At 44.7% G+C, this 20,011-nt stretch overlaps 1 protein-coding gene across 2 annotated transcripts in view; it reads left to right on the forward strand.

Moving 5' to 3' along the window:
• The window catches only part of CEP126 (centrosomal protein 126), a 430,075-nt gene that overhangs the window by 390,986 nt on the left and 19,078 nt on the right, over nt 1–20,011 (forward strand). For both annotated transcript variants that reach the window (XM_078656998.1, XM_078656997.1), the window contains one exon: nt 19,938–20,002. In XM_078656998.1, coding sequence (XP_078513124.1) covers nt 19,938–20,002 — 65 coding nt within the window. The remainder of the gene's footprint in view (nt 1–19,937; nt 20,003–20,011) is intronic.

The raw sequence follows: 20,011 nt of genomic DNA on the forward strand, positions 1-20,011 counted from the left end.
AAATACATAACCATGCGGAGGGATGCTAAGTAGACTACTGTGCTTGAAATAGTCACTGTTGCAGTCTACTTGCTTTCAATCTTGCGTCGAATTCTCCTCACCCATCCTAAAAACTTCACTAGGGCAATCACAATTGCCTCCTGGGTGCTAGTCTTTAATATTCGCAGTGCAATAGCACTCGACCTGGTGCCAATATTCCTACAGATTGGTTTGAACCATTTGCTTCGTGGAGAGCTATATGCAGGACAAACAAACAGAATGTGGGGTATTGTTTCATCCGCAATCTGGCAAAATGGGCATTTGAAGTACCAAAAAATATATCATAGAGCTATACTTACCAATAGCCCATATACCCTATTTACCAATAATAAGTCAGCCGGCAATGGAGAAGGTTCAATCGTTTATTTTGCAAAAGCGCCCTATATAGGGGAGCCTCCCTCTCGTCACAGATCTCAAAGGTGTGCAGAGGAGACTGCTGGATCACATTCAAAACAGTGCCTATATACTTTCAGCATACCTCATAGAAACCCCGTACATGGAAAAGTACCAGTTCGTGAGAAACCAGCAGGAAAACCCATATAAGGCACAACTGATTGAACAGAAACTCAGCTCAAGTTATTCCGGGGGTAGGTCAGTAAAGGTGCCTCCCTCTCGTTCTGGTGTACAGGAGTACAGGCATGGCGCCTGCAAGAATGTGCCCATCGTACAAGAAATACAGATGTAACCTTGAATTTCCTAAGTTAGAATCAAATGGTCTGTTCATAGCCCAGGCCGACGTTTCAGACTTTCCTCTCAGCAGTATGTCACGTGTTTTCCTCACTAACGAAAGAGGCCCCTGGAAATGAAACCAAGATGGTGTTTGTTCAGTTCTGGTCCGATTCTTAGGATGTACATGAGTCGAGTGTATTTACAAGGGGTTCCTATCAAAGTAGCATTGATATATTGGATACATTAAGACAACATTATATAGTATCGATTTTATATTTCTTCAGACCGCCCTTTTGGTGTGATGTAGCCAATATATAATATAACGAACACACCCTCATCTATCTGCATGAGGTCAGCAACCTCTTTTTGCACTAACTGTTTCTCAATGTTTGTCTGTCATGAAACGGTCAATGAGGAAGTGAGCTTGGTAGCACAATAGGAGCAGCATGCCGGCCCACATTGAAGGCACAGGCACCAAACAAATACCACTCCCAGTGCTCCAGCCAGAATCATGAACATTTTCCAGCCCCAAGTAGAGAGGAGATCCCAGAACCACCCGGTTAAAGACCAAGTACCAGTGTCAGCATGGACTTCCGCAGCTAAGCGATGTAATTTCTGTATGGCCAAGTGTATAGTCGGAGCAGAATCTGGAATATATACAGAGTAGGAGCTGCCGATCACGCGGCATGCTCCCCCTCGATCAGCTAGGATGACGTCAAGCACCATCCGATTTTAAAGCAATACAAGCCTCGTAGCCTGAAGCTCTACAGTGAGGTTAGTTAAAATCCCAGTAGTGGTTTGAACTACATTTTCCACTACTCTAGAGAGACGTCTAACGTCTCTACTAGTAAAAATAGGACCCCATATTGGAAAGAGACCCTTTGCTATATCTACAAACTGCTGAGAAGCAGTGTCGGTCTGATCAGTGCCTTCCGTGTCAATACTCCTGCCAACTCGGTAAGATTCTGAACTTCGTTTAGTCAACTGTTGTGTCTTATGGTAATTAGAAGGAGCTATATACACTGGAGGATACAAGAAGGACAGGTAACATTTCCCTGCCCATCCTCTAGGAAGCCAAGTGTAGGCATTCTCACCACAAACAAAATACACATTTGGCGGAGTTATCAAAGGTGGGGTGCTGGTAGTATGCAAAGTGTAAGTTTAGTTACATCTGCTGTTCCCTACATTAACATGACCTTTCCCTTGTATGCAAAAAGGAGCAGTACTATTCAGAATAGGAACTGGCATTGCCTTATCATCTGTGACATTGCGATCCTGGAAATGCTGAAAATATTGTGTGGAGTTAAATTGTTCAAAGTCTAACATTTCTTCCTTTAGCCAAGTAGCATTTTCGTAAGTGGTGTACATATTCATACAGGCATCCGGGTCTAAAGATCCCTCCCCTTGGTTCCCCTTTGCATCAAATCCCTGGTGTTTTTCTATATACTTCAGAACAGCTTGATAATCCTTTTCAGTGTATCTTTTGGGATCAGCTACATAATGCAAATACATGAGAGATAATAACTGAAACCAGGCTTCACAGCTTGCTAAGTGTGATAATGGCAAAGAAATAAACAAATCATGGTGATGCATTACAGATGGCAGAAGGCCACATACCCAGCAATTTGTCTTATTCGTAGTGCTATGAGCTTCATGCAACATTTCTATGAACACATTTTTGGCATAGGTTTCTCGATGTCGCTCTTTGTGGGGAGACAAGGTATAAAAGAAATGCTCTGGTGGAGCTGTGGTGGTACCTAAAACATTATGCATAGGGTATTGAAATTCCAAATACATAAACACGCTCATTAATATTACCATAATTACTGCAATAGTTATTACAAAGGCTACCTTCACTCTGGTAGCCCAACCGGAAAACATGGGGACATTCTCAAGAAAAGGTCTGGGAGCAAGAGGTCTCTCATCTTCAAGAGCAAATTGGGCAAAGGGATACATTCTAACTATAAATCCAAACTAAACTCGGAGAAAAAAGGTGCAAGCCACCTGCCAGAGGGTTTCTTCTCCCTGTGTCCGTCTTGAGCCTCACAGGCAGGCTCTTATTAATCCTCTACAGAAACAATCTTCGCTGTAATTTCACCGTTGCAATTTAGGCCCTTTATGTAACACAGTCTTTCTTTCTGAACAGAGCAATGTGTCAGTTCTAAGCTCTCAACGGGTTCAGTCCAGTGTCTTGCTCAATACCCCAGAAAAGAACTATCTTCAACCCTACAACTCAAGTCTTTCCCTGTCTCCTACAATCGGAAACTGGGGTATCGCGTGATTTTCGGGGCCGTAAATTGTATCGAAGATGGCCAGGTTGCTCCTGATCATGGAACAACACAGCAGCAGGGACATTTGGTGCAACACGTTTTTCAGAATCTTCAGGGGGATCAGCCTTATCACGAGTTTCAACAACTGAGGCCGATTTATCTCCTTGCGGCATCAACAATCCTTCCTCTTGCCCAATTTCAATGGCATCCGAGAAAGGCACAAAACTCAACCTTCGTTCTCCTTCTTGTGTCAGAACTTCGTCTTGGTTCTGCTGATCAGAAGGAAGCAGTAAAGGTAGTTTTTTTACATGCGAAACATGCATCCAGTGCTTTTTCCCATCCACTTTCACTGCTGTTCGGGTAGCCAAAAGGATTTGGTAGGGACGGCTCCACCTGGGTTCCAGACTCGATTTCCGTTGATAATTTCGCACGAGGACCCACTGTCCTGGTTCCAAGCGATGTCCGGGACCCTCTGGCAGCGGCTGCAGTACTGCTGATACCTGTTGATGACTGGAACGCAGATCTTTCGTTAAAGTGTACAGATAATCTGTCATCATGGGATAATCAAGATCACGAAAGGACCTAGGCCTTGGGACACCCCACACATTGGCTGGTCGACCAAAAACAACCTCTTAAGGTGACAGTCCAGCCCTAGAATGGGGAGTTACTCGTATTGACATTAATGCTAGGGGCAGCGCATCAGGCCAACTCAAACCCATACTCTCCTGTATCTTTGCCATCTTCAATTTCAATATGCCATTATATTTCTCCACCAGTCCTGCAGATTGCGGGTGTCATGCTGCAGGAAATTTCTGTTTTATTTGCAATCCCTTACAAATATATTTAACGAGTGCTGCATTGAAATGTACCCCATTGTCTGTCCATATAATTCGGGGCAAACCAAATCGGGGCAGAAACTCTTTAATTAGAGCTTTTGCAGTGGCTAGGGCAGTATTCTCTTTGGTGGGGTATGCTTCAACCCATTTGCTAAACGCACAAACCACCACCAATACGTATTTAAGATTGTTCACCCTGTCAAATTGAATATAATCCATCTGTAGCACTTCAAACGGTAAAGAAGGGTGCGCAAAATTTCCACTAAGGACTGTCTCTCTTCCTCCGGGACCCATACTGTCTCCAATAATGCACAAATACCTTTTGCTCCAATGTGGGCAGAGCCATGGGCCATCACTACTACTGCGTACACCAGGGCATTAGGCAATAGCCATCTCTGTCTGTCAGTTAAATCAATCCAACAATCATTCTTGTCTAATCGTCCTATTTCCTGTTCCCATTGCAATAATTCATCAGAAGTGGCTTCTTTCTGCAATTCTCTAACACCTTCAATAGTATTATCAAATACTGTAGTCTCCGAGTTGCTACAATGGGGAACATTGTGGACGTTTTAGTTTGTGCTGTTTCCTTCGCTACTTGATCGGCAAAGGCATTTCCCTCTCCTGTAGTGTCAATGATTCTCTTGTGGGCATTACACTTAATGATAGCCACCTTCTCTGATAAAGTTAAAGCATTTAACAATCTTTCAATCAAAGGGCCATGTTGTATTCTTTGACCATGGGAGGTAAGAAAGCCTCGTTCCCTCCACAGCCGCCCGAAACTATGGGCTACGCAAAAGGCGTATTGGCTGTCTGTAAAAATATTTACTCTTAAACCTTCACTCAGTTCACATGCTCTTTATAATGCTATTAGTTCAGCTGCTTGCGCTGGACGCTGAGAAACCCGAGCGGTCTCCACTACTGTTCTAAGGGTAGTTATAGCATAAGCAGCTGTTGTCGTGCCATCTGGTAACTTGAAACAAGAGCCATCCACATACAACTCCCCTTGTGGGTCAGATAAAGGGGAGTCAGTGAGGTCTACACGTCCCTTCGTTTCTTCTTCAATCCGAAATATACAATCATGGACATCGTCCTTTTGGTCACTCGAAGGGAGGGGTAGTAACGTGGCTGGATTCAGAGTGGCACATCGTTTAATTTTAATGTGGGGTGCAAATAAAGTTAATTCATAACCAGTCAATCGTGCACTTGTGAGGTGCTGAGTTTTCGTTCGATTTAATAATATGTCCTCAGCGTGCGGTACCATCACTGTGAGATCAGTATTCAAAACAATCCTCTCCGACTGTCGAATGGCCACTGCCACAGCAGCAGTAGCCCATAAACAGCTAGGAAGGGCTCTGGCAACATTATCCAATACTGCTGAAAAATATGCACAGGGTCGTTGCTTTCCGCCAATCCCTGGGTCAACACTGAAAGAGAACAACCGTCCACTTCATGCACATAAAGTACAAAAGGTTTTCGGTAGTCCGGAGTACCCAGAATGGGTGCAGAGCAAAGAGCAGATTTTAAAGAAGTAAAAGCATCTTGACATTCCTCCGTCCAGGGCAAGGGTTCATGCACATCTTTGGTAACCAAATACAACAAAGGTTTAGCCAGAAGGGAAAAGTTAGGAATCCATTGGCGACAGTAAGAGGTTATGCCTAGAAAAGCACGAACATCACGCTGAGTCCGGGGCACAGACATATTAGTAATAACAGTTATTCGCTCAGGAGTTAATCGTCTCCCTGCTTTCGACAGTAAATGACCAAGGTAGGTCACTTCCTGTCGACAATACTGAAATTTGGACAAGGAGACTTTATTACCATTAGCAGCCAAGTGGTGCAACAATTTAACAGTGGCCTCCTTACATCCATCTGCCGTATCAGAGGCCACCAGAATATCATCCACATATTGGACGAGAACATTACCTGGAGGGAGGACTAACTCATCTAATACTGCTTTTAGAGCCTGACTATAAATACTAGGACTTTCAGTATAGCCTTGAGGTGCGCGGCAAAATCTGAAGCTGCGGCCAGATAATGAGAATCCGAAAATATGACGGCTGTCAGGATGTATTGGTATGCTGAAGAAAGCATTCTTTAAATCGATTACTGAAAAATATTGTGCAGTAGGGGGAATCATAGTCAAGATGGCAGTGATGTCCGGGACCACAGGATATTGAGGAATCACTATTTTATTAACCTCTCTAAGGTCAATTACAAAACGATAAGTATCCTTATAATCGGGGTCACCATCTAGAGGGCCCTTTTTCAAAATCGGTAAAATGGGCCTATTACAAATGTTTGCTGCCGTTTCTTTTACCACTCCTTTCCTAATCAAATGGCAAATGACATGCAATAAAGCTTGTTCACCTTCGGGCGAAATTCGATATTGGGGAATACGCGGTAGATGCGCGTTTGGCTTTAAAGTTATAGATACAGGAGGTATTTTCAACAATCCAACATCTGTATCTCCCCTTGCCCAAAGAGTGGGGAGTATATCTGCAAACTCAAGAGGGAGTGGTGCATTTTTGATTAAATATTGAGATGTACGTTCAATAGGAGGCTGCAATGTTAGATACACACCATCAGGAGAACAATAAATACGAGCATGCAACTTTTTCAATATATCCAATCCTAGCAAATTTTCGCCACAGCTAGAAGTAAGCAGGAATGGTGAGTCCACAGTAACAGGGCCAATAGTAAAGGGAAGTGGTTTTGAAACGGGGCTCACCACGGGGATTTCTGAAAATCCCACCGATACGTTATTTTGCCCAGACAGAGCAGCCCCTGGGACCAATGTATGAGCAACAGAACTATTCATTGCTCCAGTATCCACCAAAAACTTTTCAGATGTCCCCATCAATTGCCCCTGTACGTAAGGCCCCTGTTGGTCAACTGGTACTGATATATGGCCCCTGCTCTGTCCGTGACTGTCTCATGCATAATTATTTCCATCATAACTGTCTTCCCGATAATCCTCATTATAGTACTGCCTTCCTTGAAAATCATCAAAATTGTTCTTTCCTGACTCATCGCCGGGCCTGTCACCACGTCTCATACTATTCCGATCAGTACCTCCTCTTCCTCGTCCTCTATTTAAACCACCCCGTCCGTATAATAATGGACACTGGGCTCGCCAGTGTCCCTCCTGTCTGCAATTAGAACACTGGTCAATTCTTATAGGGGGACCCTGACCTCCTCCTCCTCTCATCATTGCTCCCCTTGGGAAGGAGCCCCTTCCTCCCTTTTTACCGTTTTGCCCTCTGCTGACTTGCTGCAGCAGTACTCGGGTTTTCAACTCCTTAACCTTCCTATCCGACTTATCCTTACTCTCACTTTCTCGATGTTCATAATACTTGGCCATGCTAAGAATAACTGAGGGGGTTGAAGTGGTCCAAGTACTTTCGGCAGCCTGCAAACGTGTTTTTATTTCTGGTAATAAATTAGTGACAAATCTATTTACGAATAGCCGTATCCCACCTTCCGTGGACAAATCCTGTCCACTGAAGTCAATAAATACTTTCTCAAACCGGGTAAAGAAGTCCGATACATTTTCATCCTTCTTTTGGTTGCAGGCTGTTAGCTAATCCCAATCCACCTTTCGTGGGGGAATAAGAGTTTGCATGTATGTAATAATTCGAGCGGGTATAGCTCAAATCTCGTCTTTAGGCTTATCGCCTGGTTTCCGATCTTTGTCCCATGCCTTAATCTGATCCCAGGTCCCTCCAAGTTCAGCAGCATGATCTCAATCATGCACCTGTCTCCATATATCTACGGGGACCAGAAGACCGAAAAATAACTCGATGTCAGCTAAAGTCATAACGGCCGAATTTGCGGCGTCAGTCAATTCTTTATAATAAGCTGTAGGATTCTTTTGAGGGTCAGGAAGCTGAGCTTTTATGGTAAGAACTTCACTCCGCTTCCAAGGGGTATAAACCCATTGTTCTTGGAAACGCGCCTCTACACGTGCTCTGGTAATTTGGCCTCCTCCGTCTAATACTTCGGGAATCTCTGGATGGAAAAGAGGGTGCACTTCTCTCATAGGATACCATCCCTCCCATAGGGTGTCGTGGCGTGACATCTGAAGAGGCAGCGGTCATCCCTTTAGGGGTAGCCGTCATTCCTCTGGCTGGGGGTGTTAAAAATACCGGGGACAAGGGAGAGGCAGCCACCGTACCAGGTAACAAAGTAATTAAATCTAAGGTAGTTGAACGGAGGGTAGGAGGGTCAGGCAACGGGGCAGGAGGATGTACGGCTACCGGTGTGGTAGCGATTGTAGGCGCCGCTGCTCCCGCCCTTCCTGTCCGGTCCACTGGGACCGCCGGGTACAAACCTTTGGCAGCATATGGAGGCGGTGGGCGGACTTCTAATAATTCCTCTATTTCGTCTTCCGCCTTGGTTAGAGTCACGTAACTTTTTTCTGTTTGTAATCAAAACTGTCTATCCAATTGCTCAATATTCTTCTCTACTTTTTCTTTCTCATATGCTACTGCTTTTTGGATTACAGTCTGTCCTGCTTTAATCTTTCCCAATTTCTCTTCTCGTATTCGCCGTCGCTTTGCCTCCTTTTACCATAAGGTCAAGGAGTCAAACATAGTCTGACGGCTCCTTCTTGAAAACTATTTATTCTGTAAGTAATTAATTTTTCTTTAATCAAAAGACCCTGTTAAAGGCCATTGCAATTCTGCATTATCTTTAGTAAATTTATTCCACAGTGTATTAAACAAAATGGGAGAAATACCATGTTTGACATACATGTCAAAACTAGGACTGCCTTCCAGAGGAGCAGGCTGTCTTTCTTCCATCCGTCCACTTCTCCGACGGCAGCACCCAAAACATAATTTACTAAAACAAGACATTTTTGATGTATTCAATAAATCATACCATTCCAACTGTAGTCACACTCATGGACGCGTCCACTCACCACATACTCTTTCACTTCTGAACCCGCAACAGTTCAATTTACATAACATACCTAAAGTGCATAAATTTCGATCGTAAAAAAAATACTCCGGTCATGACTTCATAATTCCATACGACATGTCTCATACTCGAACAGAGCCCGTCGACTCCGGTTCAGGGAATCGATCACCCTGAATTCCAGACCACCAAAATAATTCACAAAAGAGACAGTCCAGAGATTGCCCTGGGATCATCAGACAGGCGCACCACAAACCCTCTTACAGACTATCCCCCAGTCCCGTGCTGGTTGGGCCGGGCGTTATGGGCGCCACCCCAGACCCCGCGCTTACCCAGTTGCTCCTGGGGGCTTTTCCGAAGAGGATTCGGCCGAGTGAGCACCCACTGTGCAACACTAAGGCTTCCGATGTTGTCCCAACTAATCACCAAACAAGTCTGTGGGGTATCTGCCCGTGCAGTCACACCTCTGCCACATCAGACCCCCAGATTCCCTGTGGTTCACTAACCACTACATTCCATACGCAGTTAACTGTTCTTCTGAGCCACTTCTCAAAAGTGCTCGTTCCTAAATCAACAACGGATTTACCATACAATTCACTCACCTGGTGCACTCAAGTCTGATTGCGCGTTCTCCACTGCCAACTTCCTTTATAGACCAACACGGTCAGCTGTTCCCGGGTTAAGCCCGAAGGACTCCGGCGAAGGGTTATTTAGCAGCTGGGAAGGTCACTGGGCCGAAGAGTGGAATTTTACCACAAACTGGTTTCTCAATTAGGATCCTTTTTCAGTCCACCCCTTCAACCAGAACCCCTCCCCGTCCCTCTTCTCCTGCTTACAGGAGGGGACCACCCTATTGCGGAGTCCCTTGCGGAGTCGCCAACTTAAGTACCCAAAAATATATCATAGAGCTATACTTACCAATAGCCCATATACCCTATTTACCAATAATAAGTCAGCCGGCAATGGAGAAGGGTCAATCGTTTATTTTGCAAAAGTGCCCTAAATAGGGGAGCCTCCCTCTTGTCACAGCTCTCAAAGGTGTGCAGAGGAGACTGCTGGATCACATTCAAAACAGTGCATATATACTTTCAGCATACCTCATAGAAACCCCGTACATGGAAAAGTACCAGTTCGTGAGAAACCAACAGGAACACCCATATAAGGCACAACTGATTGAACAGAAACTCAGCTCAAGTTATTCTGGGGGTAGGTCAGTAAAGGTGCCTCCCTCTCGTTCTGGTGTACGGGAGTACAGCCATGGCGCCTGCAAGAATGTGCCCATCGTACAAGAGAGATAGATGTAACCTTGAGTTTCCTAAGTTAGAATCAAATAGTCTGTTCATAGCCCAGGCCGACCTTTCAGACTTTCCTCTCAGCAGTATGTCACGTGTTTTCCTCACTAACAAAAGAGGCCACGGGAAATGAAACCAAGATGGCGTTTGTTCAGTTCGGGTCCGATTCTTGGGATGTACATGAGTCTAGTGTATTTACAAGGGGTTCCTATCAAAGTAGCATTGATATATTGGATACATTAAGACAACATTATATAGTATCGATTTTATATTTCTTCAGCATTTGCTGTTTTGAGATTGGAGCCAAGTATTGGTGAAAAATGTTGTCGGTAGTGTGCCTATCCAGAACAGAAAAAAAGTTTCCTATCAATGGGCTTAGTTATGAAGTCCCAAAAATCTTCATAAACGGGATCCAACTTGTATTCCAGAAAAATGCTGGTCAAAGATGATTTTGGGGGAGCACAAGTTCCCTGCTCTGATCATGGCCCAGTATTCTTCCTCATAAGCTTTTTTGGGCAACTAGCTAATCTTGTGAGAGGAATCGGCATCTCTAATATCTTTAAGAGCTAAGGCGTAGTGAGCTAGCTCCGGGGTAGACCAGAGTCTTCTCCAATAGGCCAGAGGCCTAAATCTTGCAACCTCTGCCAGGAAGTTACACCCCAGATCAAGGTATAAAGGTGTAAGTGGAGTGCTTTGGGGGAGGCTGATTAGACCTCTCACAAATCTGTTTTGGGCTTGGGCTAGTGGATACAGACTTTTGAAGCCCCAGAACTCCGCACCATAAAGAGTAGAGGCCATAACCTTGGTGTTGTATATCTTAAGTGCGGGACCTACAGGGTTGCTCTGGGAGAGCCTGTGTTCTTTCAAAATTGCTCCTGCAAGTTGGGAGTGCTCAAGCGTCAAGTTTTCTATCTGGGGTTTCCAGTCTAATTTACAGCCTATAGTTATTCCTAAGTAGGTAAATCTGTCAGTTTGTTCCAGTGGCTCCTTATTCATAACAGCCCTTGCCTTAATTACTTTGTGTTCATGCAACGCCATTAATTTGGTTTTGTCCACATTTACCTCCAACTCTTGTGCCTTACAGAATGACTCAAAGTGAGTTAATGCTCTCTGCAACCCGGCTTGTGTTTTAGATAGTATCAGGGTATCGTCAGTGAACATTAATATTGGGACCTTTTTACCTGCAACAGTGTAAAAAGCTCTCAGAAGTAATTGACCACACCGTTTATATACAGTGAAAACAATGTGGGGGCCAATACGCGCCTTTGTCGCACCCCTTTTTGAATTGGAAATTTGGGGGTGGTGTTTCCTTGTAGGCCCCAGCTAACCTGCGCATAGTTAGATTTGTGCAGCTTAACTACTAGCTGTAAAAGCTCAGGGGGCAACCCTAGATCTTTCAATACAGCCCAGAGCTTATTTCTGGGGACTGTATCGAATGCTGCTTGAAGATCTACAAAGGAGGCATATATGGTTCCACCCGCTAGTAGTACGACATGCCAATAGATTAAAAAAAGTAAAAAAACTTGATCAATTGTGCTTACAATGGTCCTAAAACCTGCTTGAAAAGGGGATAATATATTGTTTAACGTAAAAGTAGCACCGACACGGATGTGTGGGTGTCCCCTAGGGCACTGGTGATGATGGGCTGTTGGTCAACAGCAAACTTCTCAATTTATGAAAGACACGAATATTCTTACGTATCATTCAGATTTAATGATGATCATTCCAATGACAAAGTTACATGATCTCCTAATTCTTAAATGTCATGTTTCCAAAAGTAGCGGTATTTACAAGCTGTCGTAAATCCGTAATTCAATCCCAATGCATTTCGGCTAGAACCTTCATCAGGGGAAATCTGTTGGAAAATAATATACTATGTAATACTAATCTGTATCAATCACTGAACATTTGCCCTTCACCATGTTAGTATATTAGTGATTTTCAATAAAATAAAATAAATGAAATGCTGTATGTTAATTAAATTGTCACATGTACGCAACTTCATTAGATGCTATGCATGACTAACTCATATATATTAATCTCATACAGTGACGCTAGGAGAAGCTACTCATACTAGACGAGCTCTCTACTTGAGGATGTGCATGTGTAGTTAGTGGATAGCTGGTTTTATGTTATTGTAAATTATCGAGGAGGATCACGGTATGCAAGTGTTTCCCAATGTTACCCACGCTAATATAAAAAAGTCTACAGTGAAAGGAGTTAATATACTGTTAACGTAGCTGGTGAAAGCTGCAAAGACAAAGACCAACGGCGGACTCCAAATGCAGCACAAGCATCAATGTGTTGACCCAAATTTGTTGAAAAGCTCCAATTCAATAGACGGTGTGCAACAACTACTCCTGCATCTGCATATTTGCATATGGCCATGTCTGAACTGGGGTGGCAGAGTGGGCTAAAGAACGGTGATGGATTAAACCCAGATCAGTTGACTGGGGGTGAGTGCTTGTATTGTCAACGCTCCGTCCATCATTTCCTTTGGTTTTTCTTTGTTCGCCCTAAGTTGGCAGGGTATGCTCAGACGTGAGTCCCTTGCTCACTTTGCCACTGGATTCAAGCAAGCCGGGCCGAAGAAGGCTGAAATGCCAGAAACCGGTCCTCGGTAGCTTGTTTCCGGTCCAGGGAAGGCATGGCTTGGCAGTTCGGGCTGGACTGTTCCCATGAGGCACAGGGTCAGACTGATTTGCATATGGCCATGTCTGAACTGGGGTGGCAGAGTGAGCTAAAGAACGGTGATGGATTAAACCCAGATCAGTTGACTGGGGGTGAGTGCTTGTATTGTCAACCCTCCGTCCATCATTTCCTTTGGATTTTCTTTTTCTGTGTTCCGAAGCGGTCAGAGGGAGTGCGAACGTTCGCTGCCCTATCTCCCCTTTCTAGGCAGAGTGCTTTAAGTTGGAGCGCTGCCTGGGTCCATTTTTTAATTGGGGGTATCTCCAGTTGGGGAATGTCCCACTGGGCATCTTCATCTGCACTGAGGTTACTATCCTCGGAGTCCAGGTGCTCAAATATAGTGTAAAAATCTCCCTCTATGACTAGTTTGTTCCCCTCACTCATTCTATCTAAGAAGCTGTTAAGGTCTGAAATTGTCCTAGATGATCTACCACCCACAATGCCCCTGGCATATACGTTAACTATAAGTAGATTGGGGGGATGTTTAAGGCAGATAAGTATAGCCATCAGATTCATACTGTTTTTTCCTTTTCTACTATCTTATAAAGGGGGCTCTGTTTTACCCATATTGATAGTCCTCCTGACGGTCTGCCTTTCCGACCACCTATTGCTGGTTTGTAAAAGTTTAGATAGCCTGGATGGTAAACTGGAGTAAGCGCCCAGGTCTCTTGAAAGACTATAATATCCTGTTTATCTATGTAGTCTGACCAGTCCAATGATGGGAGCTTGGGAGGCCAACCTGCTATGTTCCAGGAAGCTAGTGTCATCAATGGTGTATCTTGTTTCTCTGATGTGTTACCCTGGCTAACCTCCCTGGCTTTTCCCATATTGAAATTAACTGGGACTATGTCATGATTGTCAATTGGGCTAGGGCGATTTGTCAATGGAGGTGTTAAAGCCCTGAATGATGCTGTTACAGTGCTCTTCCCTACTGGCCAGTGCTAGGATAAAGTTCTAAACAGTGGCCCTCGGCCTCCCCTGGTTGAGTGACTTCTAAAGAGCTAAATGGATCTATTAAAAGTTAATCTACATATACTTATCTCTTATCCGGGGATGTAGGATACCCTGTCCGCCGGTGAAAGAAACATTTATTGGTGTTACGTCCAACTCGTGCTGCGTCTATATCACCCAAAAGCTTCATTCTGAATGGGTGCTTTAGTGTGCGTTCATCCAACATGCTTTGTATGCTCGTGAAACTTTAACATGCATCCTGGGGGTGTCGCTATCTCAGGCAGTTCCTGTTTTTGAGTGGAAATGCAATTTACTTATCACCACCCATGAAGTGGAAAACAGGTAAACATCGGTGTAGTGTTTCTACACTCATTCATAATCCTCCTGCACCTTTACACTCATACTTCATACAGATACATGGAACTTCCATGGACAGTACTTTTGCCCCTAGTATTGCATTCCTGTTCATGAGCCAACTGGAAGAGGAACATATTTAAATAAATAATCCATACTCTGGCAGAATTCGTAGCTGGTTGAGATACATAGACGATATCCTGATCATTTGGCACAGAGCTAAAGAAAGCACAAAAGCATTTGAAGGATGGATAAACCAACTTAATCCTTTCCTCCGCTTCACCATGTCTACTCATAATATGATGGTGTCTTTTTTGGATGTCAACATCGTAGCCAGGAATGGGAAGTTGGAAAGCATACTCTACACCAAACCAACAGACCGCAATAGTCTGCTTCACTTCAACAGTGCACACCCACGATCTCTGAGGAAAAATCTCCCAGTCGGACAATATATGAGCATTGAAGGAATTGTTCTGATTGTGAAAGCTACAATAAGGAAGCTGACAGACTACCAAAGAAACTACAGGAGAAGGCCTATCCAAAAAAGGTTATAGAACAGGCCCGGAATAGTTCATACAAGACACCCCGCTCTGCCCTACTCGAACCCACCACGAAAAGAGAAACTGACTCATTGATATGCGTCACCACCTACACTTCATCATCTAATGCTATCAAGAAAATAGTTAACAACAAGTGCCACATACTTACCTCCAACCAACTAGAGTTTGAAAAACCTATGTTCTCTTTCAGATGCACCAAAAGCCTCAGAAATACACTGATCAACACTGACTGTTGGAAACTAAAACAGTGTGGCTCAATGGTTAGAGCGGCAGACCCTGATGCAGAGGTCTAGCCCGGGACCAGGGTACAATTCCCCGCCTCGGCGGGTCTTGAGCTCAAAAATTCCACTGACCTGATAGTTCTCGCCTCGGTGCCTATTCCAATCATGAAGTCCCACTCTGCAACTCTGGGCAATAGCTTGCTTAATCTCCACAACGGCCTCCACAACGCTAAGGATGCCTGGCCTCCACCTTGGGGGTGCCCAGGAGTGGACACCTCACAGGGAAAGCCAGGATGGGTTCCACAGCGGTATTCGTACAAGCGCCTTGAGACACTTGCGGGTGAGTAGTGCGCTATACAAGTATCAATTTATCAATTTACAATTTAAACCACCAATGGAATCAACCGCAGGTAATGGGGCACTATCCGTGTGGTTCATGTGTTGTCTGCTGGATCACTTCCCACACTACACATATTGACCTGGGCCTGGCAAACATGTGGGAACAGCACAAATTGCAATACTGAAAACGTCATGTTTATGATCACTTGCCCTTGTAAAGACTGATACATTGGAATGACTACCTGTAAGATCAAAACACGGATAAGTGAACATAGGAGCAAGATCCGGAGGGTGGTCACAGCTACCAAACTTACCTCGAGAAGGGACATTCAGACAACGATCTAGAATGTACCATAATTGAGAAAATCAAGGGTGGTATGGGCGTATCAAAGAAACTGCTAGAAAAAGAACAGCGGTTGGCTTACAGACTCCAGACCCACGTACTAGGACTTAACAATTCAATCCGTGGAACCAGCTGAATCAGAAATGAACCCCCATTAGGAGCGTCCTGTTATATGGACATCATGAGGATTTCCCTTAATTTTCTATCCCTGAACTAACTATGTAACACCCTACCCAATAGAAACACTGTGGTAGTGGCAGAACCAATACTAATGAACATACACATAGACCGGAATGAGGCAACACTAAGGGCTAGTATAGCTCACGGACTAATTGTCTTTCACTCTGAAGACATGGATTTACACTGAATAGACGTGTGTTGGAATTGTATGAAAGTTTACTTTTCATCTAGAAACACGTGGCTCTTCCTTTTCTTTCACATGTCAAGTGCCATTTGACTTAATAGCACGATATCAAGTCTGTCCCGTGCCAACCCATTCTTCCCAATCATGATGTAATCACAGTGTAAATACATGCCAGTGCAAATAATTATGTGAAGCTTCATGCTGGAACACACATTGAGAAAGAGACCACGTGCCATAATGTATGTATATACTATTCTTTCCACGTGCTAATATAAAGAAATAGAAATGAAAATGAGAGTCATACACCTGATAACATATCTCGGCGTAGCAACTAAATAGCCATCATCTATCCCCGACACTGACATTTAACATTCGCCCTTGTTCGTTCCAAGGAATGGGTTAGTTGTGCCTTAGGACTACATTTCCCAATTTGCCGTCGTAAATCTGTAGTCCTGTATCCAGGACACACAGAATGACTTCAGTAGTAAGTGCCAGGGGTGGGGCTCCACCCGTGAGCAATCCGGAAATACTGGGTCAGAAACATGCAATAAGACGCGGTTCCAGCAAATAGTGTCGGAAATACCAAGAGACCGCACCCAAGTAGATGAGCAAATGGGATAGGACTTTTGATGAAGTAAGAAAAAAGGCGAGGATGCGTACGAATGTTCTAACAGCAATCGAGAGATGCATGTGAGACTACCACCCAAAGTATAGTAACAAGCGTCTCCCTTGTTTTCTCTCCCTCCTCTTACCTCTGGCTCACACTCATGCAGAGTCTGACTACAGGGCTACCCCTAGACCTGCGGTCTCTTGAGATATTCTTGAACCTTCGTAATAGGGTAAGGTTATGTGATGCAGTAAGTAGAACCGACAGTAAGGTGACAAGATACGGGTAATAATTACACCCGGTAGTTTGAGTGCAAAGGTGCAGGATGATTATGAATGGGTGTAGAAACACTACACCAATGTTTATCTATTTTCCACAGCATGGGTAGTTATATGTAAATTGCATTTCCACTCAGAAACAGGAGCTGCCTGGGATAGCGACACCCCCAGGATGCTCATCAAATTCACGAGCACACAAAGCCTGTTGGATGAATGCACACTACAGCACTCATTCAGTATGAAGCTTTTGGGTGATATAGGCACAGCGCGAGTTGGACACGTGTGGTAAAACCAATAAATGTTTCTTTCTCAGGTGGACAGGATATTCCACGTCACCGGATAAGAGATAAGTATAGCATGTTACTGGTCCCAATAAGTGCAGCTTTCTGCATTTTATACTGAAATTTTGGAAATTCCTACTCACAGAACCAGGGAGGGAAATCCAATTGCTCTGAGAAAGCCCAGGACCCTCTTGGGCCTATTAAAAGTGCTGAAACATGTTGGCATTAAGGTCATAGGACCATTACCTTCTTACAACCCCTTTTTTCATCTTTAATATCCCCTAAGACTCTGCGAATAAAGGGATACCTGGAGTCAGAGGAGGATTTTTAATCTTTAAAACCCCTGGCCTATTTCTCTTAAGTGCTCCCTGCAATATGGTCGAGCCCACCCTGACCTTTAGGAGTCAGGGTGAACCTGATGATGAAGCATGACACTACTGGAGTGTGTGAGAGTTATTTAACAAAAAGGAATTGCTTCCTTCCCAGTGTCTGAGAGGATGGTGCCCCACTAGCTGAGAAAAGTGCCCGACTGTTTCCATATCCGGTGGGATACATTTTGGATTAAGATCTAGATTTGGGAGGACGTATCCCCCCTAGATTTACCTCTCTGCCCTTCCGGCTCAGGTTAATTCCCCTTCTCCTGTAGCCTTAGTTCAATAGTTGCAAGGACAGTAGACAACAAGATGATGTGGGGTTTATTTACAAGCCCATTGCGCCACCGGTATGTCAATTTTTCCCATATTAAAAATGACGTAGCAGCGGTGCAGGGGGCTTGTAAATAAGGCCTTGTGTGCAACGGCGAACAGCGCACTGCAAATGGAAGCTATATCTCATCTGCAGACATTTACAAAAGTGAGAGGCAGCATTAATCCACTGCTGTGTGAGGCTTTTTCTACCCACAGAGCGTTAGTACTTTACAGATCATGTTAGACAATATATTTATTTTGTAATTTCTCCATGTCTGCAAATGCCTTTATTTTGACTTGAATTTTTCGTTCCACGTCAAATTTGCAGATCTTTGTTCCTGTAAAAAGGATGGGAATTAAGGTTTACCGTGGTAATCAGGGCCTCCTTTAGGGTGGTGCGACGGTGCAGACGCTCCTGGCACTGACTTCTAGAGACGTAGGGGCCCATTAGGATGATGGGCGGACTTTGTCCGCCCGTCATCCTGTCGTGTGGAGGGACTGCCCGCCATGAGGGCGGGTGTCCCGTGGGGGTTATTAGGACGCGCCCGCCACTGTGGCGGGTGCATCCGGCATTTTTACCATTTTGGCGGGCGGTGCACTCAGCTAAAAATGCTTGTATGCATTTGCATACACAAAGCGGCAGGCACCGCGTGGTGGCCTGCCGCTTTGTTAATGCAAATGCAGGGGGGTACCACCTGTGTGCACCCCCCACCTCTCCTTCATGACTGGGGGCCCATGGCGGCGAAAGGCATCTGTTTTGGCACATCATAATATGGCTGGCGGTGTCTAACAGACACCGCCACCATATTAAACCTTTTCCGTCCTGGCCGCAAGGCGACCGGGCGGAAAAGCGGTGGGCGGTCTTTCCGTCCGCCACGGACCCCCCAGCCATCCTAATGTGGTGGGGGGTCGTTTCAGTGCGGATGGCGGGCGGATTGCCCCAGCCAGGCCGGCGGTGTCCACCGCCAGCCGGGCGGGTGCAATCCGCCCACCATCCTAATGGGCCCCGTAGTGTTTGGGAATAATACACCTGCTGGAAAGAACGTGTACCATACAGAACCAGGGCCGGACTGGGAACCAAAACCGGCCCTGGCAAAGTGTTCGGCCGGCCCCCCACTCCCCACTCGGGGGGGGGGGGGTTGGAGGTGTCGCCAAGCGCTTTGCTAGGGCCGGTTTTTGGCCGATTTTGTTGCAGGGACGATTTTGCAGCTATGCTGCAAAAACGGCCCCTGTAACAAAATCGGCCCCCAGGGGCTCAAAACCGGCCCCCACCCTTGCGGCCCACCGGGGGATTGACCGGTGCCCGCTTTGGCCAGTCCGGGCCTGTACAGAACTATATTTTATGTGGATAACTCAGTGGGTCACTGCTTTTGTCACAGAGATCCTTTTTTTTACTTGCAGTTCATAAATTACTATCCTAATAAAGCACAGTTAACTCTGAACAGTCATCAAAGTGCTGCATGCAAATTGCATAGTATAGGTTACGTTATTTTTTCTCCAGTCTTTCATTATTCTAATGATGCTAAACAAAGGTTCTTTTGAGTAGAAATACATTCTTATCAGTAAAACCAAACAACTATGGTACATTTCAAATCTGGAGCTTGTGCTTCTATAGACCATGCACTCTTTAAAATATACTGCCTACTAGTGTGGATGACGTGATTACTACACCTTGTAATCCAACTTGTGTTATGTAACATTTCTTATAGACTGATTTACACACATATGATTAACTGCCTCAGTGTAATGTGTATGTGCTCTATAGTACTCTGACACCCTACCCTGTTATGAGTAGCGCTATAAAACAAATACAATACATGTGAAAGAAGTGTTATGGAGAGTTAGGATATGGGGCACTGTTGGAGGGTGGCAATGAGGGATTCCTTGGAGAAGGTCGTCACTTGAAGAGGGGCGCAAACAAAGATTTTTGCACAGGGCGCCACCAGAGGTAAACCCGGACCAGTAGTAATCATTTGTGGTAACACAGATTTCCAAATGGTATTCTGCATAGTGCAGGGGCCTGCAGGGTGATCAGTTAGAATCACAATATAATTTCACTATCCAATATTACTGATGTCCTTACCGGCCCTCAGTTACACTGATACTCGTGAAGGAGCCCTATGCAACCGTGAGAAAAATGACCACATGGTTTGATTAAAAGCATAATTACCTTCAAGACATCTATCCATGCCTGTTATAATTTTCTGTAATTGATCATTGTATGTTTTCTCTCTTTCTAGATGTTCAGGATGCAATAATTAGAAACCCATCTACTGCAGGTGTTTTGCAGATTACCACCCCTATGGTAAGAATC

The sequence above is a fragment of the Lissotriton helveticus genome, chromosome 8 (assembly GCF_964261635.1).
Source record: "Lissotriton helveticus chromosome 8, aLisHel1.1, whole genome shotgun sequence".
Lineage (NCBI taxonomy): Eukaryota > Metazoa > Chordata > Amphibia > Caudata > Salamandridae > Lissotriton > Lissotriton helveticus.